Here is a 25,336-nt window from a genome sequence, read left to right on the forward strand (position 1 = left end):
AGTGATATGGGGAATGTATCTAAATGCTAACAAAGCCCTAGAAATAGTGCAGAACAAATTCCTCAGGAAAGTGCTCTTGCTCCCCAATGGGACCCCAGCTGCTCCTCTGCGTGGAAGCGGACGTGACAACCCCTTGACCCAATATCAATTACAAGATCTTCAGGTCATCATGAAGATGGAGAAGAGGCACTTAAGAGATTGTCTCTTCAGGTCCGATGCAGAAAGGGATTTAACCATGATTGCCTCTACCAAAGGTTCACCATGGTTCCCAGTTATCAAAACGGAGCACATCTGAGCTAGTTGTCTGACAAAGCTCCCACTTGCAGTACTAACAATCATTTTTACAGAATTACAATTCCAGTCGATGCCCTTGGCGGTGGTGGATGGTCAGTACGGCAAAGTACAGCACAAGGAGAGACTTTGTGTGGTCAACCTTGCGTAGAGGACCTGTACCCCTATTTATTGCAATGCCCGCTATATATAGAACCAAGAGACCGATTTATAAAACCCCTGCTTACGAATGGGTTCTGCCACTTGAACAGGGCGGAAAGGGTGAAATGACTGCTGAGTGATACTGATGACTTCATAACTTATAAAGTAGCACTATATGCGTTGGCAGCTAAGAAGATCAGGAAAAAGAACTAGATAAAATAGCGGTCAATTGCAAAGGTGATCCGGACATTTAAGTTGGCACATTCTATCAGAGAACTTCCTGCTATTCTATCATATGCAACAAAAAAATTCTAGATGAGACTGTGGTTTATTGTATTTGCAGTGCCTGATGTATTTATGGTTTTTAATGGTTATTGTTTTTTTCCCCTTTTGTTTCCTTTGTGAATGATGCCATGGCCTTTGGCTAGTGCAATAAAGTTTATGATGATGATGATGATGATGATGAGTTATGATATGACAGAGTTAAGAATCTTACAGATATCAAACCATGGTTTCACTTGGTGTTTTGTTACCAGAAAACAAGCCATGGCTTAGGAGGCTAGGTTCATGTGTTCAACCAGACTTTGGCTAAACAAATAATGGCTTAATGTTACATGCAAGCCAGGCCAATGAATCAAAACTAACTCGCCCAGTCCTTCCATACTGGCTGGCGGGTGCTCTGCAAGGCCTCATGTAGAAAGTGTTTTGCTGCTTACAGTGCAATTAATTCTAACCCTGTCTACTCAGAGGTGATGCCAACTGAATTCACTGGCTTTTAACTCTAACTCTCCCTGTCAGAGTCAGAGTTACGAGTATATTTGATGCAGAAGGTGAATAAAGAATGGATATTTATTTAAAGAGTATTCGAAAAATTACTGTGATAACAAAATTCTCCTGGCAGACCTTGAATGATTCTTGTAACATACTGGCTAATAGAATAGTATGAAAAGTTCTAGGAAAACAAAAATAACAAGAAGGCATTGTGGGTAAAACGACAAAATAAGAAACAGTACAATGAGAATAATCGGAAGTTTATTTTATATACTTCATCTTTTTTCTTTCTTTTCCGTAAAATATGTGTAAGTTGTGTATCTTGTTTGTAAATATTGTATTATGTATTGTCATGTACCGTATTTTTCGCCGCATAAGACACACTTTTTCCCCTCCAAAAATGAAGGGGAAATGTTCCTGCGTCTTATGGGGCGAATGCAGGCTTTCGCTGAAGCCTGGAGAGCGAGGGGGGACGGTGCGTACCGACCCCTCTCGTTCTCCAGGCTTCAGGAAGCTCTGCACAACCCTCGGGAGACCGGCTCCGAGGGTTGCGCAGAGCTGCCTGCAATCCCAGGACCAGCGCAGCTCTGCGCGGCCACCAGGAGCCGGGGGAGAAGCTCCGCCCCGCTCCCGGTGGCCGCGCAGAGCTGCCTGCGGTCCTGGGACCAGCGCAGCTCTGCCCGGCCACCGGGAGCCGGGGGAGAAGCTCCGCCCCGCTCCCGGTGGCCGCGCAGAGCTGCCTGCGGTCCTGGGACCAGCGCAGCTCTGCCCGGCCACCGGGAGCCGGGGGAGAAGCTCCGCCCCGCTCCCGGTGGCCCTGCAGAGCTGCCTGCGGTCCTGGGACCAGCGCAGCTCTGCCCGGCCACCGGGAGCCGGGGGAGAAGCTCCGCCCCGCTCCCGGTGGCCCAGCAGAGCTGCCTGCGGTCCTGGGACCAGCGCAGCTCTGCGCCACCATCCCGAGCGGGGCGCTAAGTCCCGCACCGCTCGGGATGGCGGCACAGAGCTGCCTGCCGTCCCAGGACTGCAGGCAGGTCTACGCCGCCATCCCGAGCGGGGCACTAAGTCCCGCCCCGCTCGGGATGGCGGCACAGAGCTGCCTGCCCTCCCGGGACTGGTGCACTTCTCCCCATCGCCAGCCCCACAAGCTCGGGGGACAGCGGGGAGGCAGAGCGTGCCTTCCCACTGTTCCCCGACCTGGTTCTTCCAGCCCCGCACCTGGGGGGGGGGGAAATAAAAATTTTTTTCTTTATTTCCCCCCCAAAAAAACTAAGTGCGTCTTATGGGCCGGAGCGTCTTATGGGGCGCAAAATACGGTAGGTTGACGTTGATTGTTCAATAAAGTTCAATTTCAACTCAAAAAGAAAAAAAGAATTCAGTGGGGTTTACTCCCAGGCAAATGGAGTTGGGCCTTTTTCAGCCTGCAGCTCCTGTGCTCTGCCTATAGCCCCCATGCTCCAAATAGTCCAAAATAGGTAAAGCACAAGAGAACTCTTTCGACCACTAGCTTTCCTATACTGCTTTGTAGGTCTGCCTTCACAGATGTAGCAAAACGCTGAGGTGGTAGACCAGGCTTCACCCCACTTCAGACTGCAGGGCTTTGAGTTGCATTTGTGATTTGCTCCCCCACTTAAAAGGTCAGGCTGCTCAATACTGTGGTATTTTGTACTTGTAGGGAGTTTTGAAAACCAAAAATCAAGGGGAGCTTCAACCCCACACTACCCTAGTGATCTGAAAAAGTAGAATCAATTCTGTCACTGCGGCTCTTTGCCTCATCTTTTCTGCTCATGGAACAGCTTCTAGGGTGTATCCATATTTAGCTTTTTCTTCCAGGTGCAGTTATGTTCTGAGCTGCAGGATTATTCCAAGGGTGACTACTGTCTGCTTCTGCCTCTTCTTAATTTTGACCAACCATTCCTTTTGCAGGTACAGGTATCAAACTCACAAACCTTTGCTGCAATAGAAGGGATTACATCAGTAGTAGTTAACTACACCACTTAAACAGCTGTAAGTTGTAGGATGGAACCTGCCAAATAGTACTGGGACTTTTGCAAGATGATAATGTAAAGATGAAGCAAAGGAATCCATGTTTAAGATTTGGTGCCCTGTAACGGGTGGCGCTGTGGGTTAAACCACAGAGCCTAGGGCTTGCCAATCAGAAGGTCGGTGGTTCGAATCCCTGCGATGGGGTGAGCTCCCGTTGCTCGGTCCCTGCTCCTGCCAACCTAGCAGTTCAAAAGCAAGTCAAAGTGCAAGTACAGTGGTACCTCAGGTTAAGAACTTAATTTGTTCCAGAGGTCTGTTCCTACCTGAAAATGTTCTTAACCTGAAGCACCACTTTAGCTAATGGGGCCTCCCGCTGCCGCCGGAGCACAATTTCTGTTCTCATCCTGAAGCAAAGTTCTTAACCCAAGGTACTTTTTCTGGGTTAGCAGAGTCTGTAACCCGAAGCGTATGTAACCTGAGGTACCACTGTAGATAAATAGGTACCGCTCCAGTGGGAAGGTAAACAGCATTTCCGTGCGCTGCTCTGGTTTTGCCAGAAGCGGCTTAGTTGTGCTGGCCACATGACCCGGAAAAACTGTCTGCGGACAAACGCCGGCTCCCTTGGCCAATAAAGCGAGATGAGCGCCGCAAGCCCAGAGTCATCTGTGACTGGAGTTAACTGTCAGGGGTCCCTTTACCCTTAACCTACTCAAGGGGCCTTTTGATCTATTCACAATCAAGGGAAGGTGCAATGTTCCTTCTCTCCCCTTGCCTTTAATGCAAATTTTTAGGTGTAGCCGTGACTCTAACCAACAGTAACATGCATGGAACCCGGGAGTATAATTATTCCATTTTATAAAATTCTGAAATATAGCTTTTATGGTATGTATTCTGAGCATCTACATATAATCTGGCATGGAGTTAGTAACTTGAGCATCTGAGTTTTCGGGGGTGAGGCAATGGAACAAGCTTGTAGTCCGTATAATTGCAGAGGAAGAGAACTGGAATAAACAGGAATTCCACTGGTCTTGAATAGGCAAAGCTTCAGTTCATTGCACGGCTCCCATTGATCACTCTGCATGTCTATAGTTTCCTGCCCCTCGGCCATCCAGCCCTCCTCTCCCTGCCCTTTTATTCTTTCTGCAAAAATCCCTAAGCCTTTGAAAAGCGAGGTCTTGGAAACAGGGCCAGCCCAAGACATTTTGCCACCTGACGCAAACCACAAAATTGTGTGCCCCCCACCTGCCAGGAAAGAACAGGCGAGTGAAGACCTACATCAGGAACAAGGAAGGATTCAAGATCCACTTTGGGAACAAGGAGGGAGTGCAGTGGCAGCAACAGCAGGCGATGTACAGTGGTACCTCTGGTTGCGAACAAGATCCGTTCCGGAGGCCAGTTTGCAACATGAGCAGAACGCAACCCACATCTGCGGGTCACCATTCGCCACTTCTGCGCGTGCACGCGACGTCATTTTGCACGTCTGCTCATGCGCAAGCGGTGAAACCCGAAAGTAACCCTTTCTAGTACTTCCGGGTTGTTGCGGGACGCAACCTGAAGATGCTCAACCTGAAGCAAACGTAACATGAGGTATGACTGTATTCCTTGGAGGTTGGTTCTGTTGTCCCTGTGGATCCTGCCACCTGAGGCAGCTGCCTCACCTTGCCTCATGGGTGGGCCGGCCCTACTTGGAAACGCAGGTACCATAACCTCCTTAATCTGCATCCCCTGCCCTTCCCTCAGAGACAGCGAAGGGGAGACGACAGAAATCCACATACAGTTTAAAAGAGACGGTGATAACAATCAACCAATCATCAGACTTTACTGAAGAAAGAGCCCATAATCCCAACAAAAACCAGGGATGCCATGACAGCAGCCGGTGCAGTTCTGACAGTCAGCCGCAAGGGAGCAAAAGGAGCTAATAAGAGAGCATGCATGGGGAGAATGTAGGGCAACAGCTCTAACATAAAACAATCACATTTTAAATCATACAAGGAGGAGAAACGGTGCTGCAACTTCCACAACTGGTCATTAAAGGGAGCCCCAAGATGGGCAGACAATTTCCCAGGGGGGCGGGGGATGTTGTGTCCCCAAACCATCATGAAATGGGGGCAGAAGGAGGGAAGGAAGTCTAAAACCAAAAGCAAGACCACCTCTGTGTGTTTGGGCAGCAGCCCCTTTCCACATGGGACCTGATTTTCTTCCTTTTGTGAGGGCATAGGGTCAGGGCCTGCCAGCGCATGGCAGAACACAGTATGCCCTGCCCAGAGGCCCCTTCCCTCCGTAAGTGTCCTGAGAGGGGGGAAAGGGGCCAGCCAGTGTGTCCAGGGATGCACAAGCCCGGGACGGCATCCGACTTCCTTGAAGGAGACGAGGTCTGCTGGTTCCGCCTCTCCTTCCTGGACTTCTGCCCCGTCTCCTCACGTCGGCACCGAGGTCGCAGCTCAGCTGATGAGGCGGTAGAAGACCCAGGAGGCGAACGTTGCCCAGTGGCTGGCCCAGCTCAGTTCAGACCATTTGCGCATGGTGTAGGACATCCCGTAGCCCTGCAGGGTAAGGAGAGAAAGTTCTTACAAATGTAAGCTTAACACAGACAAAGAAGGAGGTGCTGAAAGGGAGGGAGACTCCAGGCAGGCAAGTTTAGCTGCTCCTCCCCCCCCCCCAATGCATCACAATCTTTCTGCAGCAATCAGTGAGCCCAGCCTATGCCACAGAACGGCATTTAATTTCTTTTTCAAAAAATAGTGTAATTTGTAAGTAATCCCTCTTCCCCAGAAAAAAACTCTCTTCTGGGCTTTAGTGCAGCGCAAACAGTTTTTCCATGCTGAGCGCTGAGCCTAGGGGGCGCTGCAGGGGGTGCAAATATGATAGAGTAAATTGAGTAGAACAGAAGGCAAGAGGCATAGGGCTCTGGATTTTGAGCTTGCAGAGGGCACTGTGGAAATTTGAAAGACCAAAGTCTGCCCTGCTTCTGGGGCCTCCTGCCTCGTCCTGCTTCTTCAATGTTTCCACTATCACCTCAGTGTTTCTTTTTGATCCCCTCAAAAAGCTCAACAACTTTGGTCCACTTTTCTCTTTAAAAAGCTCAACAGCTCCTGGCAATGACAATGGCCGGTCTTTTTATATTGTGAGTAGATTGCAGTCTCTTGGGAGCTGGATGTGCCTGTCCTAAAGTACGCTCAATAAACATACAAGACATAACCGGCTGTGCTTTTGAATAAATAAGGTACCGTATTTTTCGTTCTATAGGACGCACATTTCCCCCTCCAAAAATTAAGGGGAAATGTGTGTGCATCCTATAGAGCGAATGCAGACTGCGCCGCTAAGCCCAAAGCCAGAACAGGAAGACGGAGCACTGCGGAGCGCTCCCTCTCGCTGCTCTAGCTTGGGGACGGTGCCTTCACCCCGCTGTCCTGCAGAAGCTAGCAAGGCTGTTCCCAAGCCAGAACAGCGAGAGGGAGGGCTCCGTCTCGCTGCTCTAGCTTGGGGATGGCTGCGCGCAAACCTCTGCAGGGCAGCGGGGCGCTGCGCTCCAAAGGCTTCAGGGATCTTTGAGGCTGGCGGTGGGGGAAAGCAGCGCTTCCCCCCACCGCCAGCCCCACAAGCTCTGGTGAATGTACCTTGAACGCACCTTGTTTTAGAGGGGGAGAACAAGAAATTTTTCCCCCCTGTTCTCCCCCTCCTATGGTCCGTTGCGTCCAATGGAGCAAAAAATACGGTATACTATTCATTATATCAAACTGTAGATTCCAATAGAAGTCTCATAAAGTTCATGAACTGACTAGAGAATGAACTGATCCACAGGGTCTTCTGCTTTTTTCGTTGAACTTTATGAGACTTCCGTTGGAATCTACAATTTGATATAATGAATAGTATCCCTTATTTATTCAAAAGTACAGCCGGTTACGTCTTGTGTGTTTATTGAGTATGTTCCACGTAACCATAGGTTTGTTGTTGTTGTCCTAAAGTACGGCCACCACAACTGCCCACCGAGTCTGGGCTTTGCCCCTTTTACCTGCTCTTCCACAGAGTCGTCTGCATCCATGTCAAATAACGAGCCGAGGTAGGACAAGTGGAAAATGGCGAGCGCTCCAAAGAGCAGGTTGAGGAGGTAAACCCAAAGACTCTGCAGGAGAAGAAGAAGAAACAGTGGAGGCTCAGTCCAGGTGCACCAACCAGGAATCACTCTGCTATAACCGGCAGGGATGGAACCAAGCGAGGAGTAAGGAGCGCACTTGGCATGTTCAGCTGCACCCACCCCCACCCTCAAAAGGAACGCAGGAGGCAGAGCCGGAAAGGACATCCGCCTGAGACACCAGGAAGACCGTGAAGTCATACCTCGGGTTACAGATGCTTTGGGTTGCGCAATTTTGGGTTGCGCACTGCGCCGAACCCGGAAGTACCAAAACAAGTTACTTCCGGGTTTTGGCGCTTGCGCATGCGCAGAAGCGCTAAATCGTGCTTTGCGCGTAAGCACTGAATCGTGACCCACGCATGCACAGATGCGGTGCTGCGGGTTGCAAACGTGCTTCTCGCACGGATCACGTTCGCAACCCGAGCATCCACTGTATGTATTGAGCTGCCAGACCATTGGTGTGGCGGCATAAAGGGCTGCCTGTAGATCCTCAGAACCCAAGGCCCATCTCACCGTGTTGTGGCGATGTGAACACCCTGGCGGGCACCTCTTGGAAAGTATGCAGGCATCAAAGATGACGGCGAGTCTCTTCCGGAGAACTAGGCAGAAAGAAAGCGGTAGTCCCAGTAAGTTAGCAAAAATGTATAGAACTAACTCAAATCTCCGTTGGAAATGTAAGGAAAAAGAGGGCACCTTTTACCATACATGGTGAAATTGTAAAAAGACAAAGGAATTCTGGGAAATGATATATAATGAATTTTTAAAATGTTTAAAACTTTCAAAAATGTTCAACTTTTTTTGAAAGACCAGGAATTTTACGTGCAGATATCCCAAAGAATTTCAGAAGACTGTTCATGTACGCGACTACAGCTGCAAAGATGTGGCTTGCCCAGCGATGGAAAGAAGACAAGATACTGACAAAGTAGGAGTGGCAAATTACTTGACTATGCAGAGATGGCAAGACTGACAGGGAAAATCAGAAATCAGGACTATCAAAACTTCAATAGAGAATAGGACAAATATAGATTGTACTTAAAAGAACAGTATAAACACTTGAACTCTTTGGCAGGCTTTGAATGACTCTTGCAATGTTACATACACTTTGGATATATTGGAGAACTGTAATTCGGATGAACTATAATATGCAGTTGATTAAGATACTTAAAGGACCCACAGAGGCGAGGAGGGAAGTCCTACGATTTGGAAGAATCTTGCTTTATTTTGGATTTTATTGAAAAATGTTAATCGTGATTTATTTTGTAAAACCAATAAAAATTATTGAAAGAAAGAAAGAAAAGAAGTGGTTGCATGTGAGAGGCTGTGCTCAAGAGCTGTATTTGCTGCTTAAAGCCTAAATACTGGTTTTAGGATCATGGCTTGTTAACAGATTGTGGTTTATTCAAAGCACAGTTTCCTGTATTTGGATTAAACCGATCACTGTGGTTTGTTACATATGGCAAAAGAAAGCTTTGAATGCCATCCCCCCGAGCGCAAGGGAGGGAGCAAGGGGAGGAGGGGGCATGCATGTAACAAACCATGACCTGTCTTTATGTCTGAACTGGGCCAATTTCTGGGCCAAGGCTAGATGGAGGTAAAGAACCACCCGGATTTGGTCCCCAACCAAAGGAAAGAGGGAACTCACCGTGTTCAATGTAAGTGATAAACCCCAGGGAGAGCAGCACAGCCGCCAGGTGGAAGCTCAGCCCCTGGGAAGGAAGAGGAAGAGAGACAGTTCCTCAGTTGGAGCAGCAATCTCAGGACAGGGGGTGCGTCTTGCTTGCATTCTTGAAGAAAACTAACTGCTTTTTAAGGGTGTTCCCCTCCCCAGAAGAGGCTTAATGAAGCAAAGACAAATGGCAGTTCTGGACCCCGATGCAATAGTGCCCACTCCCCTGAAGTCTTGCTGATTGCAAGAAGCTCTTTTTGGGGGGTCTCAGAAGGGAGGATGGGACGCAGGTGGCGCTGTGGGTTAAACCACAGAGCCTAGGACTTGCTGATCAGAAGCTCGGCAGTTCGAATCCCTGCGACGGGGTGAACTCCCACTGTTCGGTCCCTGCTCCTGCCCACCTACCAGTTCAAAAGCACTCCAAAAATGCAAGTAGATAAATAGGTACCGCTCCAGAGGGAAGGTAAATGGTGTTTCCGTGCGCTGCTCTGGTTCGCCAGAAGTGGCTTAGTCATGCTGGCCACATGACCCAGAAGCTGTACACCGGCTCCCTCGGCCAATAAAGCGAGATGAGCACCACAACCCCAGAGTCGGCCACAACTGGACCTAATGGTCAGGTGTTCCTTTACCTTTACAAGGGAAGAGCAGAATCTCTTCTGGGCTGGCAAAGTCATGTGGAGTCTCTTTCAGCAGAGATCAGGGAATTCAGGACCATGGGCAGCTGCCAGTGGACCCTCCCATCTGCAGCTCTCCCTCCTGTTGCAGCTACAGAGTGATGTTGTTTCAGCAAAGAGCTGAAGCCTTAAGGCAGCTGGCAAGACCTATACAGTGGTACCTCGGGTTACAGACGCTTCAGGTTACAGACTCCGCTAACCCAGAAATAGTACCTCGGGTTGAGAACTTTGCTTCAGGATGAGAACAGAAATCGCGCGGCAGCAGCAGGAGGCCCCATTAGCTAAAGTGGTGCTTCAGGTTAGGAACAGTTTCAGGTTAAGAACGGACCTCCGGAACGAATTAAGTTCTTAACCTGAGGTACCACTGTACTGCAGTTAGCCTTGACTTCTTGAAGGAGCTGTCTGAGCTCTAGAAAATGACTTTTTCTGCTTCTACAACCGCTGGCTTCTACATGGGGCTGGAGATGACCGGGGATTCATCCTCTGAGCTCAAGGAAGGTAAACAGGCCCTGTCCTTACAGGTTCCTCTCTGAGTGGATCAGCCTGTATCTCATAGACATCTGCCTCTTCCTCCGGGCTTGGCAGGGGATCACAGTGCCTCTTTTCCATATAGAATCATAGAGTTGGAAGAGACCACAAGGGCCATCGAGTCCAACCCCCTGCCAAGCAGGAAACACCATCAGAGCACTCCTGACATATGGTTGTCAAGCCTCTGCTTAAAGACCTCCAAGGAAGGAGACTGCACCACACTCCCTGGCAGCAAATTCCACTGTCGAACAGCTCTTACTGTCAGGAAGTTCTTCCTAATGTTTAGGTGGAATCTTCTTTCTTGTAGTTTGGATCCATTGCTCCATGTCCGCTTCTCTGGAGCAGCAGAAAACAACCTTTCTCCCTCCTCTATGTGACATCCTTTTATATATTTGAACATGGCTATCATATCACCCCTTAACCTCCTCTTCTCCAGGCTAAACATGCCCAGCTCCCTTAGCCGTTCCTCATAAGGCATCGTTTCCAGGCCTTTGACCATTTTGGTTGCCCTCCTCTGGACACGTTCCAGTTTGTCAGTGTCCTTCTTGAACTGTGGTGCCCAGAACTGGACACAGTACTCCAGGTGAGGTCTGACCAGAGCAGAAAACAGTGGCACTATTACTTCCCTTGATCTAGATGCTATACTCCTATTGATGCAGCCCAGAATTGCATTGGCTTTTTTAGCTGCCGCGTCACACTGTTGGCTCATGTCAAATTTGTGGTCAACCAAGACTCCTAGATCCTTTTCACATGTACTGCTCTCAAGCCAGGTGTCCCCCATCTTGTATTTGTGCCTCTCATTTTTTTTGCCCAAGTGCAATACTTTACATTTCTCCCTGTTAAATTTCATCTTGTTTGTTTTGGCCCAGTTCTCTAATCTGTCAAGGTCGTTTTGAAGTGTGATCCTGTCCTCTGGGGTGTTAGCCACCCCTCCCAGTTTGGTGTCATCTGCAAATTTGATCAGGATGCCCTTGAGTCCATCATCCAAGTCGTTGATAAAGATGTTGAATAAGACCGGGCCCAAGACAGAACCCTGTGGCACCCCACTAGTCACTCTTCTCCAGGATGAAGAGGAACCATTGATGAGCACCCTTTGGGTTCGGTCAGTCAGCCAGTTACAAATCCACTGAGTGGTAGCAGAGTCAAGACCGCATATATAGCACTTAGAGCACCCTGGAGCTGTCACCTGCTGCCATTTCCACCTCTGCCTGGCAGCCATTTGGTGCATATTGGGAAGGAAACTGATGAAGGTCAACAGGTTTGTCCTGAGTAGCCATTCGTGAAAGGGAGGGATGGTCAGGCCAGTCCTGCCTTGCAGCAGGGCAAAGCAACCTACTTTAGGCAGCACCCAGAGGCGGGGTGAAACACTGCCAAAATCCCTGGGGACTAGTCCATGTGATTGTGAGCTGCCTTGGCGCCTCTTACAGGTAGAAAGATGGGGCACAAATGTTTGAGATAAACAAATCAGTACATGTTTCATCATGACAGGGTGCGACCAAGGAACGGGAAATAGCGGCTTCTGTAAAGGGATACTCACATGTAGGAGGGCACTAGCTGCATAGGTTACAATGATTGCTGAAAAGGTGCCCAGTTTCAGGGAGTTCTTGAAGACATCTGGAAACAGGCGGAGAAAGTTAGTGATGGGACAGAACGTGCTGCTTCCTACTGGATGCCCTGGCCAGCTTTTCCCCACCTCAACTGAGATGCAGTAAAAGGCACTTACTTCAAGCTACTACATTTATCTGTTCCAGGCACTCGGCCACTGAGTTTCAAAGTATTTTCTGGAAGCTGTCACTCCTCCTCTTCCCACATAGCACTGGATTGGTGGGGATCTCTCACACCTGGCCAGTTCTAGGGCATGACGCTTCCACAGACTTAAGAATCTGAACAGCCTTGCTGTTTGAGATTAATTTTGAGGGAAAGGAAAATGTGGCTCTTCCCAATCTTGCTGGACTACAACTCCTATCACCCCTGATCACTAGTCATGCTGGCCGAGGCTGATGGCATTTGGAGTCCAACAATATCTGGAGAGTACACGTTCGCTATGTATCTTGTTCAGCATTCTGTTCCCAATACTGGCCACCTGGACACTTTTGGGAAACTTACAGTAGCCTTCCCTTTGACATTTAACCATATCATATGGAAATCATAGGTAGACTGCCTCCTAACATGGAAGCTCCATTTAGCCATCCTGCCAAGCAGCTTTGGAAGGGCTCATCCTCCACAAATCGGTTCAGACTATTTTAAATCCATCACATTTCATGGTAGAGAAACTCCACAGGTTAATCACACCTTGTGTGAAGAAGTACTTCTTTTTTTGCCAGCCCAGAACCTACTTAAAAGGGGCTCCTTTACCTCTTGACTAGTGAAAGGAAAAGAGATTTGGATCTGTCGAAATGCCCAGCATTGGATGAGAAGATAACTTAGTCCATTTCAGGGCTCACAGATCTGAAATCTTTTCCCCACTCCCCAATCTGCACGTGTGGATTAACCCTACTATATTATCTCAAGTCTATCCCCAGGATTTGTAAATATTTAGAGCAATAGAGAGAGGAGTTCTGGGTATTCTACATCCCCCTTCCCAGTAGTAAGAGGGGGGTGAAGACAATGGGAGACCCAAGAACCTAACTATGCTGGGAAGCATCTTCTGGGGGGGGGCACAGGTTCCCCATCCCTGCCGTAAGGGGTCACTGACCTCCCTTCCTCAGGGAGCCATTGTCAGGGGCGAGTCAGACACAGATGCCCACGGCTGAGGGTCCTCATGCAGCCTGTTTCTAAGGCTCCACATAACTAACATAGCAGGTGTACACATCCTTACAGGAGTTCAGCCAACGGGACATGGGCAGGTTCCAGCTGGTGACAACCTCCACCATGGAACGGGGCAGCTCCACATTCAATGGGCGAGACACTGTCAGATCCCTGGAAGGAGGAGGGAATAAAATCATTATGAAGGCCAGAAATCAGGAAGCATTTTTTTGATAGGGATTTGCCAAGAAAAACAAAGAATTTATTTATGTATGCTACAACAGCGGCAAGAGCCTTGATTGCACAAGGATGGAAGAATGAGGAAATCCCAACGAAAGAACAATGGCAAGAAAAACTGATGAACTATGCAGAACTGGCTAAATTGACATACAAATTGTGGGACAACGACAACTGACTTTAAGGAAGAATGGGAGCTTTTCACAAATTATCTAAAAAGACAACAAAATGAACTGGACTCCTTGGCAGGTTTTGAATAAACATCTGCAAATTTATTAGGTGAACATATGATAGACAAAATAAAGGTATGTACAATTTTATAATATGCAGAGAGCGATATGTGCAAAAAAATCAGAGAGGGGAGCTGAGGGAAGTATTTGGTGGGAGGGAGAGGGAGGGATGGGGGGGAAATTAATTGATTAAATGGATTGATAATTTGTTATGTTGAAATTGTTCAATAAAACTTTTAAAAAATAAACACATCTGCAAAAACACAATTTACATACTTGCCAAACGAAAACCGCAAAAAAAGGTAAGAAGAAAGAAGAAACAATGTGTTTGGAAATTGATTGTATTATTCAATAAAGTTATATTTTAAAATCTTAAAAAAAATAAAAATGTTTTTATAAAAAAAGAAATCAGGAAGGGGGGAATCTTTGGACTCATCAAAAGTCTCCACTGACTTGGCAACACGAGGTGATAATCCGAATCATGTCTAGCCAGCATTAAATCCCACTGAATTCAATGGAGCTTAACTCCCAGGTAAGCACAGTTCAGATTGCAGACTAAATTCAACTGAGTCTGAATCGAAGCCATTATTATTAATAACTACCCACCAAAAAACAAACCAGGGAGGGGGGAACCTGCCCACATTTAACACATTTGCAAAAACTATTCCAGCAGACCGAGCTATGCATAAAAAGTTACTTTAAGACCTGTTTTCTGATTTACCTATTTGTGGGATTTAAGGAGGCTACATTTTTAGTACAGTATCCTAGGCACCCCCCCACCTCTCCCCCCCCCTTGCAACAACACTCACCATTTCAGGTTGTCTTTCTCCTCCGTGAAGCCAGACCCTGCCAAGGTGGCCGTTGTTTCGGACAGGAAGCCCACAAAATAGTTGCTGAAGTGGAAGGAGCTAGCGCTCTCGTAAGCCCGAAGCCAGCTGCGTTGCAACAGCAAGACACAAGGATGTAAGAACAGTCCCGCTGGATCAGGGCAAAGGCCTCTCTGTCCTCACAGTGGCCAACCGGATGCCTGTGAGAAGCCTACAAGCAGGTGATTCCCAGAAACAGGTGTTCACAGGAATACTGCCTCTGACAGCGGAACACAGCCTTATTCCCGACCATGAATTGGTTTAATCCGTTTCTAAAGCCATCTAATTCCATGGTGCCGTATGAAGTGCTCTCCTTATTTTATTTAGATAGGGGAAACAATTAAAACGCCAGGAAGTAAAAACCAGGTAATAATACAAGAAATGAAGAGAAAAAAACCCACATTGGAACTACAATTAGTATCCTGGATACTATGGAACAGCACTGCAGGGCAGCAAAGAACACATCACCGTATTTTTCGCTCCATAAGACTCACCTAGTTTTTAGAGGAGGAAAGGGGGAAAGCCCCAGTTTTTTTGAGGATCAGCTCAAAGTTGTGCAGCTTCTTTTGCAAAGGGGAAAGCCCCTTTTTTGAGGATCAGCTCAAAGTTGTTGAGCTTACTTTGCAAAGGGAAAAAATCCTGTTTTTATGTGGTTCAACTCACAGTTCTGCAGCTTCTTTAGGAAAGGAAAGGGAGCCATTTCTACAGTTTCCAGACAGATAATCTAATCAGCCAGTCACATGTCGCTGGGGAAACAAACAGCCTCCGTCTGCAGAACATTCAACAATGGAGGCCTGGGCAAGGTAGTGGGGCTGGAAAGGGAGCCAGCGATCGACCACACATTCGCTCGATAAGACGCACAGACATTTCCCCTTTTTAGGAGGAAAAAAGTGTGTCTTATGGAGCGATAAATACAGTATGTATAGGATATACAGTCAAACCTCGATTCCCGAACGGCTCTGTTTTGGAACGTTTTGGCTCCCAAACGCTGAAAACGTGGAAGTAAATGCTCCGGTTTCAAAAGTTTTTTGGAAGCTGAACATCTGATGTGGCTTCTGCTGAGTGCAGGAAGCTCTTGCAACCAACTGGAAGCCGTGCCTCGCTTGTCGAACATTTCGGAAGCTGACTAGGCTTCTGGAACAGATTCCATTCAACAACCAAGGTTTGACTGTACTTGTCTTTGTAGGTGGTCACAGTCCCAAATGAAATGCCTCTCAAAGCTGGGTTTTGAGAGAGGAGGTCCGACTTAGCTATCCTTACAACCAATAAACACCAGAAGAGGCCACCAGGTACCTCTGACTCAAGAAGCCTTAGCAAGACCCTTACACCAGCAAATCTGACACACTTTGCCCAGCAACCCTCCAAAGCAAAGGGAGAATGAGAACGCCAATGATTTCTAGCTTAATAGCCACTTTAAAAAAGAAAAAAGGCTAAGTTCTTCATAGATCACCTGTTTCATACTTGATGAAAAGGCAGACAACAGAGGCAGAGCTGCGTCTGAGAGAATAAGCTGCAGAAACAATCACCAAGATTTCCTGAAAAACGCAGGTCCAAAAAGCTGCCACTACTAGGCACAACTACCATCTGTGGTAGTCCATGCCCAATATGCAGCAGCCCCACTAGCATTGCATGGGCAGATTTCGGTTTACTCTTCCCATTGTAACAGGTGCACTGTCTCATCAGAGACCCACCTGATGCACCAGTTCTTTAATTCTGGCTGAAACTGAGCGGAGTTTGCCTCATTGGACTCTCAACTTTCCTTCATCAATATTTCTGCCCAGATCAGCCTCCCTCTCTCAGACTAGATGCAGTCCCTCCCTCTTCCGACAGAAATCCCTTGTACTTTACAATAAAGAAACTGTTGGGAATCTGTGTACGTACAGCTACTCACACAGAGTCAATTAAGGTTTGGCAGACAGCCAGAAGGTCATGTGAAGGAGTAAGTCTGCCTGGTGATAACAGAGACATGGAGGTAGCTCCCTGATTGGTCAAGATCCAGGATTTTGGGCAGGTGGCAGGTTTTAAACTGAATAAATAAAAACCAAGGTTTTGGAGAAAAATTTGACGCCGATAGAGAGAGGGGTTTCAGAAAGAGACAGACTTAACATTGGTTAAGAAGGTAAAATACCCGGGGGTGAATATGACCTCTAAGAATGTGAATTTATTTAAAGATAACTATGAGAAATGTTGGTCAGAAGTGAAAAAAGATTTAGAAATTTGGTCGATCCGTGTTCTGTTCCTGTAAATAGTCCACTGTATATACTAAACACCTAACTACAAGTTCCTGGTTCCTGCTTCGTCTATCCTGTCTGCAGCCAAGCTGCCAATTGCTTCCGTGGATTCTGCGTGCACTCTGCTAGGTCTGGCTAAGGTCCTGCAACTAGTCTGAAAGTTGCGAAACACCAATAGGTTTTACCAATAGAAACCACCCCTTTCAAGTTTCCAGACAAGCCCATACAAATGTGCTCATAAAAGGTGAGCATTCTGAGCGGGCCTTGCGTTCTAAGGACAAGTGCACTAAAAGATTGAATTTGCACCATTTGAAAACCGTTCACCGGAGTGCCAATGAGCTTCAGGCAAGGCTGCTCATTCGTTGCCCTCTAACCGATCCAAAACACGGAAGAAACTCTTGACTGCCCAATGACCAAAGTGACCACTCTCAAAAGTACAGTGGTGCCTCGCAAGACGAAAAGAATCCGTTCTGTGATTCTCTTCGTCTAGCAGTTTTTTCGTCTTGCGAAGCAAGCCCATTGACGGATTAGCGCTATTAGCGGCTTATCTGCTGATTGGATCAGCTGATAAGCGGCTTAGCGGCTTAGAAAAAGGGGGGAAAGGAAAAAAAACCAGCAGGAACTCGCAAGACATTGTCGTCTTGCGAAGCAAGCCCATAGGAAATTCGTTTTGCGAAGCACCTCCAAAACGGAAAACTCTTTCGTCTAGCGAGTTTTCCGTCTTGCGAGGCATTCGTCTTGCAGGGCACCACTGTAGGTTGAAAACGAGGGTGTTCTCCAAATGGAGTAAAAAGAGAGGGTGTTGGAGCCAAGACTTTGACGGAGCCCCTCCAGATTTTGAGTGTTGTTCTGTAAAATGGATTTTCTATCAACTGCAGCTCCTCCAGGGTGAGCTTCAGAAAGGGAGCTGAGGGATCAGCTATGCCACCCTTGAATATCAGGTGTATATCCACTCCTTAATCGTGGGCGAGCAATGGGGGTTGACGACATAAGATTGGCGGTATAGATGCCCCCCCAAGGGCCAGCTCATAAGAAATGTTTCATAATAAAGGGCAATAATGCAGTGTGAGGTGGCAGTAAAAAATGGGGACAGTTAAACTATATATGAAACGAAAATGAAAAACCCCCACCAGGGTAACCATAAACCAGGACATTACAAGAATATAAAGAGAGGGCCTTGATGGATATCACTCGGTGGCTCTGCTCTCTTTCTTAGCTCCTGGGGGGGCGGGCTGTTGCAGTCCAAAGGTTCTTGCTTTTAGAGCACTCCTTCTGCTGTTCCCAGGGCAAGGAAAACAGACATGCACAAACATAATGTTTTATTGTGTTCTTTATCCTAGCTGTTGTCAGCTGGGATCGGATTCTTGCAGCCCTTCTGGGACTTCCAGGCGTACTTTGGATAGTAGCACACCTGCATCTCTTAGAGTTGGTGCAGTATAGACTTATCTTTATGCTGGGAAGCCAGTTTGAAAGGGAAGCCCCCTCCCACTTAATACTCACCCCCTTTTGCAGCAGTAATGGGTCTAAACCCCGTTACCCCCTTAACTTTAATCTTGAAAAATCAGAATTGTGCTCTCCCCATATTTCATCATGTGAACATTTATGCACACCTTCAAGTACTGCTCCTTTAACTTTAGAATCATAGCACTAAGTCCTGTGTTTGGCTGCCCTGTGAGCCCCCCCCCCCAGCCTGATAAACCTGTTCAATGTCTAGAGAGAAGTCACTTCGACTGGTAATTTCAAGTCAGTGAGCCAAAGACACAGGTCCACCCCTGCCCCCGAGAAGATCCTGGGATCTGTACCCTATGTACTACTGCTCCTCCAGACGTAACTGCAAATCTCAAGTCACAATTTTTCGTTTCTCCATTTTTCTTAGGTGACAGGTGTTCATGCCAAAAATCTCCCTAGCAGTTTTAGTAATCCCAAACAATCATTCTTGATTCACGGAGAATTTCTGGTTAGTAGAGACAAGAGCTACATGCAGGTCAGCAGATAACTCTTAGCATCAGCAGTAACTCTTAGATCCCTCCGATGGTGCTAACTCTGCAAAATGGGGATTTGAAGCCTTTGTCGGCTCAATGCCAATTGCATTCCCTCTATGAGCCAATCATCCTGGAATAATACTAGTTTGGAATAACTGCTACTTGATGCGTTAAAGGAGCTCTCAAGGGCAGGGCGTAAAATAGCTAGACAACCGTCTTGCTTGATATGAAGCCACGCCACATCAATCCTGAAACTTCCAACGTTCAGCTTCCCTGGCTCGGAGCTCCCATATTATGGGAGAGGAAGCAAAACTTCTCCCGGTCCACTTTCTCCCCACTGTGCCTGAAGTTCTCCACCTCTACACTGTCCTGCTGACTTACTCGCCTTTTCTCTAAACAAAATAACCCCAAATGTTGTAACCTCCCCTCCCTACAGGAGCTGCTCCAACCCCTTGATTATTTTGCTTGCCTGCCTTAGAGGCCAGTGAACCTTTGCAAAACCCACACGATGGGTCAGAGAAGAAACAGATGCCCCCATGAAGACTCACCTCACCATGGTGCTCCTGGCAGAAGCAAGGAGGGGAAGAACATGGCAGGAGCGAGAAACAGAGAGGAAAGAATAAAGATATCAGTAGATATTGGGGCATTGAGGTGTTCCATATAGACTGAACCACAGAACTATAAAAAAGCCACAGAGAGCCATGGCTGGCAGTGCCAATATGCTGAAGATTTCAGTTGTAATTTGGACAGCTTTGGTTTGCATTGAACAAAGCCAGGCCTGTGGGTATTGTATTGTATGATAGTGTGCAAGTGCAGAAATTTCAATAACAGTTCTTTCATTAAGATCTGCATGACAAACTTGTCAAACAGAAGGCGCTTTCTTCCTCTGTGCCAGGAAAAGGCAGGAGCCCTGGCTTGAAAACATAATACAGTGGTACCTCGGGTTACATACGCTTCAGGTTACAGATTCCGCTAACCCAGAAATAGTACCTTGGGTTAAGAACATTTCTTCAGGATGAGAACAGAAATCGCACAGCGGTGTGGCGGCAGCAGCGGGAGGCCCCATTAGCTAACGTGGTGCTTCAGGTTAAGAACAGTTTCAGGTTAAGAACGGACCTCCGGAACGAATTAAGTACATAACCAGAGGTACCACTGTACTTCCCTCACTGGATCAGAATAAGCTTCCTATTTCTCATTGTGGCCTCTAGACACTTCTTAGGAGCTCACAAAGAACAGCATAAAGGCAGGGGTGTGCCAGAGGGACTATAGCCCTGGGCGTGGATTTTTGAGGGCACGGGAAGCAGGTGCCCCCAGTGCAGCGGAGCGCTCTTCTCTCGGCGGTGGAGGAACCAACCCTCAGGGAGAGGAGCACTGGGCTGGGCCTCACTGGGGGCACTGGCATGGGGGGCACTGGGTTCATGCCTGCCCCGGGCACCATGAAGTCACACAACGCTGCTGCATAAATCTGGTGGCCACACGCTGTTGTTTGATGCCAGCATTTGGTACTTTAAAGGCAGGCACCTTTACAGACGGAGGGTCTTCCATTGAGCTAAGTGCCTTTGTAGGTTGTGATTAAGGTTCTGGCACGAGTGCAGACTAGGCCTCACTGCACAGAAAGAAGTGGAGTGCTCAAGGCATGGAATAAGTCACACTACACAAGACTTGGGGAAAGAAAGCCAAGCCTTACTTCAAAGCCACCAGGTGACACAGACCTAAGCAGGGCGAATTGGTGAAGACCACAGAAATGTCAAGCAAAGCAGCCACAAGTGGCACTGACTAGACAAGGACAGCAGACACACCGGACACAGGCCAAGACACAGCGAGCACAGTGAAAGCGAGTCAATGAGGATATGTCGGTTGCTGGGCCTCACAGAGAAAAAACAAACCGTGTCTGGAACATGGCGAACAGACTGAGGTAGCCATGACCCCACGGTGCCTCCCGTCAAGAGACAGAACAAATGGGTTGCCACTGATGGAAGCCACAAAAGACACGTGAAGGTTAAGAATGCAGCTGTGCAATGAGTGAGATGATGCAGCCCGGCAGCCAGAGAGATGCGCTGGGCGGGTGTTACCTGCTTCTGCGCTTCCTGTGGCAAGTAGCACGATCCCAACAGAGAGAGAACCGGGAGGGAGAGGGCAGAGGAAACGAAGCAAAAGAACGCAGAAGAGAAAGAGAAAGAAAATGAGCTCATCAGGCTTTAGGACATTCCAAATAATATTTAAAATACCTGCCCTTGAATGCTCTTACACGATTTAACTATGTGGCAGGAAAAGGTTTGATAAAGGTCTGCTTCTCCCAGTATGGATGGAAAAGGCCACAACTGCTGAAATTCTTCTCCCTGGCCTAGCATCCACTGAATTCAATTGTGCAATTGTTAAATGCCTCAATATTCCTGGGATCCTCTCTTCGTTCACCGTACCAATGCAAAATTTTAACACAGAAGAACTGGAAGGGGAAACTGGGACGAGAGGCTGCACAACAGAGCTTCACTGACAAAAACCCCACACACCAAAAACCAACCACGTAGCCCAGTAACTAACTGGCAGCCACTTTTGATAGGCTCTTCCTTCACAGATTTGTTCAAACCACTTTTGGCCCACCGCATTTCATGGCAGAGAAACTCCATAGCTGATTGTGCCTTGTGTGAAGAAGTACCGTACTTTTCCGTTATAAGACGCTCCCTATTTTGAGGGACTCAGATTTAAGAAAATGAGGGGAGATGGCACAGAGTTGTTGAGGTTTTTTTTTTTGCAAAGGATTACCCAGGGTTGTTGAGCTTTTTAAGCGGGGATTGCCAAAAATCACTCACCCGCACACGTCGCCAAATCTGCCTCCCGTCTGTCCCATCACTGGCAGAAGCTGCCAATCACTCACCCAACTGCCAGAGCATCAGCCAATCAACACCACCCATTGACACAGCAACCAATAACATGCACAATAGCTGCTGACAGCTGCAGCAGCAACCAATCAAACAAACATCCACCCTATGATGACCCCCACTTTTTAGCATGATTTTAAAAGAGAAAAAACATAGTCTTATACTCGGAAAAGTACGGTACTGTTTCTGCAGCGTCAGTCTTAAAACGGGATCCTGCAGCAACATCGGGAGGGCCACAGGTTTCTCACACCCACAGCCAAGGGCCACAGCACCCTTATCTGTTACGGTTATTCCAAGGCCCAATAACTACCCCAAGGTGAAGATACCAGGCACTTATCAGAGCCCCAGCATGGGGAATCTGTGTGGCTCTCCAGAGGTTGTGAAACACAGCTCCTATCATCCTCAACCACTGGCCTCCTGGGAGCTGATGCCATTCAACAACTAGACCAGAGCTTCCCAAACTTTTAATGTTGGTGACACACTTTTGAGACATGCATCATTTTGCGACACAGTCATTTGGTTTTACTAGCAAACCGGAGGTTAAACTAACCATTTTCCAGCCCTGGGAGGAGCGTGGGGAGTGTTCGTGTGACACACCTACACACTTCAGCCGACACACTAATGTGTCGCGACTCACAGTTTGGAAAGCTCTCAACTGGAGGGCCACAGGTTCATTACTTCTGTCCTAGTTGCCAAATGGCTTGTGGATGTGAAAGCAATTCTCTCAGGGCCTTAAAGGAGGAGGCTGGAAGCCCTTCTGAACTGTATAGCCAGCAGCAGAATGGCTGCTGGTCGGAGTTTAGAGTAGCTCACCCTGTACAAAACATATCCCCTCTGTCCCCTAGGTGCTAAACAGCATCACAGATGGAAGACAAATGCCATATTTTGGCCCACCAGGCCCAAAGATCATAACGTTGGGCAGGCCTGAGCTAGAAGCTGAAGTTTTAGAACAGGGGATGCAGTACTGTTACATCATGAGAACTTTGCCCAGAATTGTATTTTCAGAAGCTTCCACAGCAGGAAACATATTAATTAGTCCCCATGTTAATTAACCTAACCCTGGGTCAATGAATCCGGAATAGCTTCACCCACAAACACTCACAGAAAGGGGGAGTTACAGATAGGTAGCCGTGTTGGTCTGCCATAGTCAAAATAAAAAAAATCCTTCCTGTAGCACCTTAAAGACCAACTAAGTTAGTTCTTGGTATAAGCTTTCGTGTGCATGCACACTTCTTCAGATACACTGAGGTTGATGGACTTCCATTTCATGCGGCTCAATGTGGTGCCTTCCATGGTTCCAGTTACAGATAGGTAGCCGTCTTGGTCTGCCATAGTCAAAATAAAAAAAATCCTTCCTGTAGCACCTTAAAGACCAACTAAGTTAGTTCTTGGTATAAGCTTTCGTGTGCATGCACACTTCTTCAGATACACTGAGGTTGATGGACTTCCATTTCATGCGGCTCAATGTGGTGCCTTCCATGGTTCCAGTTACAGATAGGTAGCCGTGTTGGTCTGCCATAGTCAAAATAAAAAAAAATCCTTCCTGTAGCACCTTAAAGACCAACTAAGTTAGTTCTTGGTATAAGCTTTCGTGTGCATGCACACTTCTTCAGATACACACAAAAGGGGGAGAACATTCAGCCTGTTCCTTATGTTTAGCCACTCTGATTCCAGTCAAGGGGCAGCTAACCTGCAATAAATGACCTGATATATATGGTCAAGGACCATATCCCATATACCCTATTTCACCTTCCTCCTCCCCCCTCCAGTATTCGCAAGAGAGCTTTTTGGTTTGTGTAAGAGCTTAAAGTACCGTATTTTTTGCACCATAACACTCACTTTTTCCTCCTAGAAAGTAAGGGGAAATGTCTGTGCGTGTTATGGAGCGAATGCCTGCGGGTGGTGGTGGGGATCTCCTGCAGTCGTGAGGAGAGGATCCATGGTTCCCCTTCCTTCCCTCCTCCGTGGTTACAAAGCATGGATCCACATGGATCCTCAGGATTTTTGCATTGGGCTACTCCAAACTCACTGTCAGATCACATGTCTGCGGCCACAGCATGAACCACAAAAATCATATATCCACTATTTCGTTTAGAATATTTTTGTTCTTGTTTTCCTCCTCTAAAAGGAGGAAATGGTATGGTCTGGTGCGTGTTATAGAGCGAAAAATACGGTAAGTGGAATACAGTTCTCTGAATGATTCAGAGGCATAGAGGAAGAGAGGAAGTCAGACAATAAAGTGATCTTGCCTTTGAAAACACCCAGGAATTAAAAATATACTAGGGCCCGCCATTTTATGGGAGCCCTGCTCTACAGCACACTTCCCATCAGGGTTAATCTGGCCTGTGCTTACTGGCTGGATTCCCTAACAAACCCAATGGGCCAGCTGTAGGGAGCCTGGGGCCGAGGTCAGAGCATCTCTTTGGAGCAACCAACTTACTTCCTGAGTAGCTTGTAGCTGTAGAGGGGTATCAAGTAAGAGAAGAGATAGGGGGCCACACAAGTGGACATGATGAGGCACACAAGGCAGAGGAAGAAGCTCAGGCAGACCTTCTGGAGCCAGGAGAAGCTCTGCAGGAGAGGAAAGAGAGAGAAAGACAAAGAAAATACTATCACAGGCCTGTGTCTTTCACACTGTTTTTATGTCATTATCTTAGTATGAATAGAAATGAGAGACCCTTTTCATGTCAACTCATCAGATATAAGGCTGGTGTTGTTGTTGTTGTGGTTGTTGTTGTGGTTGTTATAAGGCTGGTGCTGTTGTGGTGGTGGTAGTGGTGGTTGTTGATATACTGCCCTATACCCAGAGAACTCAAGGCTTTCACAGAACAAAATCAAAATGTGTTTGAACAAGGGATACAGACTCTCCAAGTGTTCCTATTTTCCAGGAACAGTCTCAGATTTACAAAAGCCATCCCAGATTCTGATTTGATTCCAGAATGTCCTGATTTTCTTTAGTACATCCTTATTTTCACCAGAGAAATGTTGGAGGGTATGGAGTTATCCAACCCCCAAGCCATCTAAAGGCAGCCCTGTACAGTCATACCTCGGGTTACAGACACTTCAGGTTGCACATTTTCGGGTTGCGCACCACGCTGAAATACCGGAATGGATTACTTCCAGGTTTCAGCACTAAATCATGCTTTGCGCATGCGCAGAAGTGCCAAATCACGACTCGTGGATGCACAGATGCGGCCCTGCGGGTTGTGAACGCTGCGGGTTGCAAACGTGCCTCCTGCACGGATCAAGTTCGCAACCCGAGCGTCCAATGTATAGGGAAGTCTTTTTAATGTTTATTTTTTTAATGTTTTTATTTATGTTGGAAGCCGCCTAGAGCGGCTGGGGCAACCCAGTCAGATGGGCAGGGAATAATAATAATAATAATAATAATAATAATAATAATAATAATAATGGAATAATGACGTAATAAAACGCTTGGGTAGGATGGATGTGGGTTTCCAATATTCAAAGATGGTGCCCTTTTACTGAACCCCCAACTAACCAGGCCCTGTTCCCCATACTGGGCCAGGAGTAAACACACGATAGGGAGCTCACCATTCTCCTGCTTTCCACGGCCTGCTGGTAGGTGCGGAAGCGGAACCAGGGTCCAAAGATGACAGTCCCAATGAAGTAGATATATCCCATGAACTCTACTGGGGAGGGGATGGCTGGCACCTCGCCCCGGTCCAGATCAAAGCCCAGCGACACGGCCTTCATTGCCACAATCATCTGGGCACCTGGTGGGAGGGAGCAGACAGACACGCAATAGAGATTCATGCTTCAGTGCTTGCCCGTAACCTATGGACCTCACTGCCCAAGATGGGACATGACTTTTGAAAAAGTATCAGGCAAATCGAGAAAAGGTAATAGTCCATGGTGGCTGAATGGGACCGCCAAATAGAGGGGAATGTAATTCCTTTTAATGGAAAACTCAAGTGCTGAGTGCCAAGAGGACAAAAGAGAGCCACTGAGAAACAAGG

The 25,336-nt window shown here is 47.4% G+C and overlaps 1 protein-coding gene and 1 long non-coding RNA gene across 3 annotated transcripts in view; one reads left to right on the top strand and one right to left on the bottom strand.

Annotated features, from left to right (window-relative positions):
- Positions 1–4,982: 4,982 nt before the first annotated feature.
- PORCN (porcupine O-acyltransferase) overlaps positions 4,983–25,336 on the bottom strand; it is a 28,778-nt gene continuing 8,424 nt past the window's right edge. The window contains exons 5-15 of one of the 2 annotated variants that reach the window (XM_081175765.1): positions 24,912–25,093; positions 23,797–23,927; positions 20,550–20,564; positions 19,026–19,040; positions 14,208–14,333; positions 13,005–13,105; positions 11,724–11,800; positions 8,961–9,024; positions 7,832–7,917; positions 7,199–7,309; positions 4,983–5,729 (exon numbers count right to left, since the gene is read on the bottom strand). In XM_081175765.1, the coding sequence (XP_081031891.1) occupies positions 5,628–5,729; positions 7,199–7,309; positions 7,832–7,917; positions 8,961–9,024; positions 11,724–11,800; positions 13,005–13,105; positions 14,208–14,333; positions 19,026–19,040; positions 20,550–20,564; positions 23,797–23,927; positions 24,912–25,093 (1,010 nt within the window). In that variant the 3' untranslated portion in view covers positions 4,983–5,627. The remainder of the gene's footprint in view (positions 5,730–7,198; positions 7,310–7,831; positions 7,918–8,960; positions 9,025–11,723; positions 11,801–13,004; positions 13,106–14,207; positions 14,334–19,025; positions 19,041–20,549; positions 20,565–23,796; positions 23,928–24,911; positions 25,094–25,336) is intronic. The other variant, XM_081175766.1, reaches the window with a different exon arrangement.
- On the top strand, positions 17,255–19,119 carry LOC308576473. The gene is made up of 2 exons (XR_014003259.1): positions 17,255–17,436; positions 18,914–19,119. It is a non-coding gene; the product is annotated as an uncharacterized lncRNA (long non-coding RNA).

Source organism: Podarcis bocagei, assembly GCF_964188305.1.
Source record: "Podarcis bocagei genome assembly, chromosome: 17".
NCBI classification, from domain to species: domain Eukaryota; kingdom Metazoa; phylum Chordata; class Lepidosauria; order Squamata; family Lacertidae; genus Podarcis; species Podarcis bocagei.